The sequence below is a fragment of the Nicotiana tabacum genome, chromosome 8 (genome assembly GCF_000715075.1).
Source record: "Nicotiana tabacum cultivar K326 chromosome 8, ASM71507v2, whole genome shotgun sequence".
Taxonomy (NCBI): domain Eukaryota; kingdom Viridiplantae; phylum Streptophyta; class Magnoliopsida; order Solanales; family Solanaceae; genus Nicotiana; species Nicotiana tabacum.
In genome coordinates this window covers 83,616,430-83,619,664 of record NC_134087.1, presented here as the reverse complement: position 1 = coordinate 83,619,664, position 3,235 = coordinate 83,616,430, and the positions used below count along the sequence as shown (strand labels likewise).

The 3,235-nt window shown below is 34.5% G+C and overlaps 1 protein-coding gene across 1 annotated transcript; it reads right to left on the bottom strand.

Moving 5' to 3' along the window:
- Window positions 1–1,173: 1,173 nt before the first annotated feature.
- Window positions 1,174–3,015, bottom strand: LOC107779371 (putative aspartyl protease At4g16563). Its single transcript, XM_016599800.2, has one exon. The coding sequence runs from the start codon at window positions 2,807–2,809 to the stop codon at window positions 1,424–1,426; it is 1,386 nt and encodes a 461-aa protein (XP_016455286.1). The 5' UTR covers window positions 2,810–3,015; the 3' UTR covers window positions 1,174–1,423.
- Window positions 3,016–3,235: the final 220 nt, after the last annotated feature.

Genomic DNA, 3,235 nt, shown 5'->3' with positions numbered 1-3,235 from the left:
GTCATGTAATTAATACTCACTTATTAGTCTACTTATTTTAGTATGATTTAGTACTTTTGATTATGTTTATTTTTATTATGGCTTTCTAATTAGCAATATTATATTACATAATTTTATTGTCTCTATTATTGAATATTTTAGGATAGTGTCATGACACATCTCATATTTTGTATTATTTTTTTGAAAAATACCGTATATCGTTGTATCTTACTAGGATTAAAGAAATACTTTGAGCACAAGTTATATGTTTTGTGCTACGAAAAATTTACCGAAAAAAAAAATCCCGAAAAAATTCAAATAACCCGAAAACCCGAGATTGAAAAATCCGAGTTTTATTGGTTTGGTTTTGCCTTTAAATTTAATAACCGACACAATTGGTTTGGCTTGGTAATTGTAAAATCCGAACCAACCCGACCTATGTATACTACTAGTGAAAACACTATAGATCCTCCTAAAAAAAATTAAAAAAAGGAGGCAGAAGCCATACTTCTTGGCCAGAAAATTCACATGGGAAAGCAAGAGCTAACAGAGTATGCCAAAATGGTAGTATTTGGCAGCAAAAAGTGTCATGGCCTACATTTTTGATGATACAATTATATCCAACAAGAGCACGATAAAGTGCTGATTTTATTGGACAAAGAATCATATGCCAACCACATTAATTGGTGTCATTGTACAACTATGGATGTCTACATTACATCACAGCCAACACCACTTCTTAAGTTAAATTCAACTTTAAGCTATTGAAATGTATTCCTTGCATAAGATTAACAAAAACCTTCATAAAGTGAAATATCCTTTCTTGTGATATATGGTTGAGTATATTTAGCCTTGAATTAAGTGAAATGTTGCACTTCTAATTTTTTTTTACTTTGTGAATCTTTACAAATTTAACGAATTAGTAACCACTCGTACTAAACATTTAATTACTTGTGTGATGTTTACGGTTATATAATTCTAAAAATAACCTAATATAACATATTTTATATGTAAAGGGAAAAAACATGCATTTTAATCAATTCAAGGTTAAATATGCTTAATTACTGAAATATCAAAGTACCAAAATAAGAGTTTACCGGAGGGATCAAAAGTGCAATTATCCCTAGTTAGAAATTTCCTTTCGGTTTACTGCCTCCAATCCCCTTAGACTAAAGTAAGTAGAAGACAGAGGAGAAGTAAAGTACATTACATTTATTTTCACTTTTCTTTTAATCTTGCAGAAATAGCCACTATCAAGCCTCTAATTCATTGGACAACTTACAATAAATACCTACTTTTCCATTAGTGCTATTATTATTATCTATCACTAAAGCGGAGGCCTCAAAGGCAAATCTTTGAGTAATTAGCCTCAATTATGTAGCGCAAGACTACACCAAGAAGAAAAAGGCTAAAAGTTATAGTGCACTTTCACCTTAGGTTCTTTTCAATTGCATACTTGATGCCTGAATCCTAACTTTTCATTTCTGAGATCAAATTCAACAAAGAAGTTCTGCATCTGAAAATTCCCCAGAATTATCGATGGACCAGTTGACAACTCCGGGCCTAAAACACTATCTGTGATCATAGTTAAACAAATCACATCATTTTCACCTGCAATAGAGAAGTAATTTGCCAATGGCAATGCCATCTCTAAACCACCTTTGAAATGAAACTTAAGCTCTGGCAAAAACACTGTTTTGTGGCTGGAAATATTGAAACATGGCCTTAAGCCTGTTAATTTCTCAATACCCTCAGTTCTTGAAATACCCTTAACTTGGTTCACAAATGCATTAAGCAGAGGCTCGAAAACGCCACGATTCATGTATGTGAAAGTTGTGCCTGAATCCACGATACTCCCACCATTTCCATTAGAATCAGGTGTCAAATACTTGTACGGAATCTTCACTTTCTGCCCTCCAACTGTGATTTTCCTAAGACCAACATAATAGTACACTGATAACGCATTTTTACCAGCCACCACAGGATTTTTAAGCAGTGGGGTATAGCTTAAATTTGCAGACTTTTCAGCTTTGAAATCCAAAACAAGATTGCTACTTTTACCAGTGTCATCAAACCTATGTGAAACAAGACAATAAGAGAATTTTTTAACACCTAATTGACTTGGCAATGATGTAAGTCCACGGCCTAAACCAGCAATTCCAGCAGGTTGTTGAGAAGAAAACATAGAACAGCCCACAAGAAAATTAGGTATTTTCTTGTTAGAAGACATATCAAGAGTTTCAACAAGAGCAAGTCCCCCTGTAGAACCTGAGCCATATAGAATTATATATGGTGGACAGATTTGTTTACAGTTTGCTCCAGTGGGTGACCGGCAATCTTGACAACGTGATTTTGGATTAGTCTTGGTATGAATCCAACCACATTTTGGATTCAAACAACCAACAACTCTAGCAGTAGATGATGATTTGGGAATGAATGTGGGAATTGATTGTGAGCTAGAGGAAGAAACAGGACAGTTTTTACATAAGTACTTTGTTGTACAAGGAAACCAAACAAAGTTACTGCCAGTGTCCATAATGAAAGGAATTTTCTGAGGAGGTGTACCAAAGCCAAGTGTAATACAGTAGCCTCCATAGCTATGAGGGTATAAAGGGGTTGTTGAAACTGAAGAATCTTGGGATTTTTTAATATAATTTGCTCTGGCTAAGGAAATGGAAGCTAAATGTGTGAGCTTTTCGTATAAATCTTGAGATGGGTTTGTGTTAAAAAGTGAGAGTGGAATGGTAGATGTGGAGGTTGATGAAGATACGAAGGGAAAGAGGAGAGGAAACAAAGAGAGAAGAAGGAGAAAACAGCAAGAAGAAGCCATTGTTTTTTTGGGGAATTGTGCCTCTGGACCCAAAACTAAATAGAACTGGCAGTAATACAGTAAGTAATCGTTGGCTGTCTTGAGATAAAGCAAAGTATTCGATTTTTGGAAACCATTTTTTAGGCTAAGGAAAACTCAACTTTCACAGTGACATGTGATTCTGCACTTTAGTTGAGGGATGAGCAATAAGTTTCCACAAAGTGTAAATGAAAAGGGTCGGTGGGTTTTGAAAAGTTTGGCCAATATATTCAAACATTAGGTACTAACCGTTACACAGTATTGCTTTGCTACTATTCCATTTTGGATCATATGCCAATTTGATAAAACTAGACATGCCTAGGAACTTCAGTATGGGGATTGCGATAGACTGCTCTAAGATCTTCATACCTTAAAATTTTGATTTAACATTGATAATATATATAATTT

Coding starts and splice junctions, on each gene's coding strand:
- LOC107779371 (XM_016599800.2), bottom strand. CDS start 2,809: ATGGCTTCTTCTTGCTGTTTTCTCCTTCTTCTCTCTTTGTTTCCTCTC.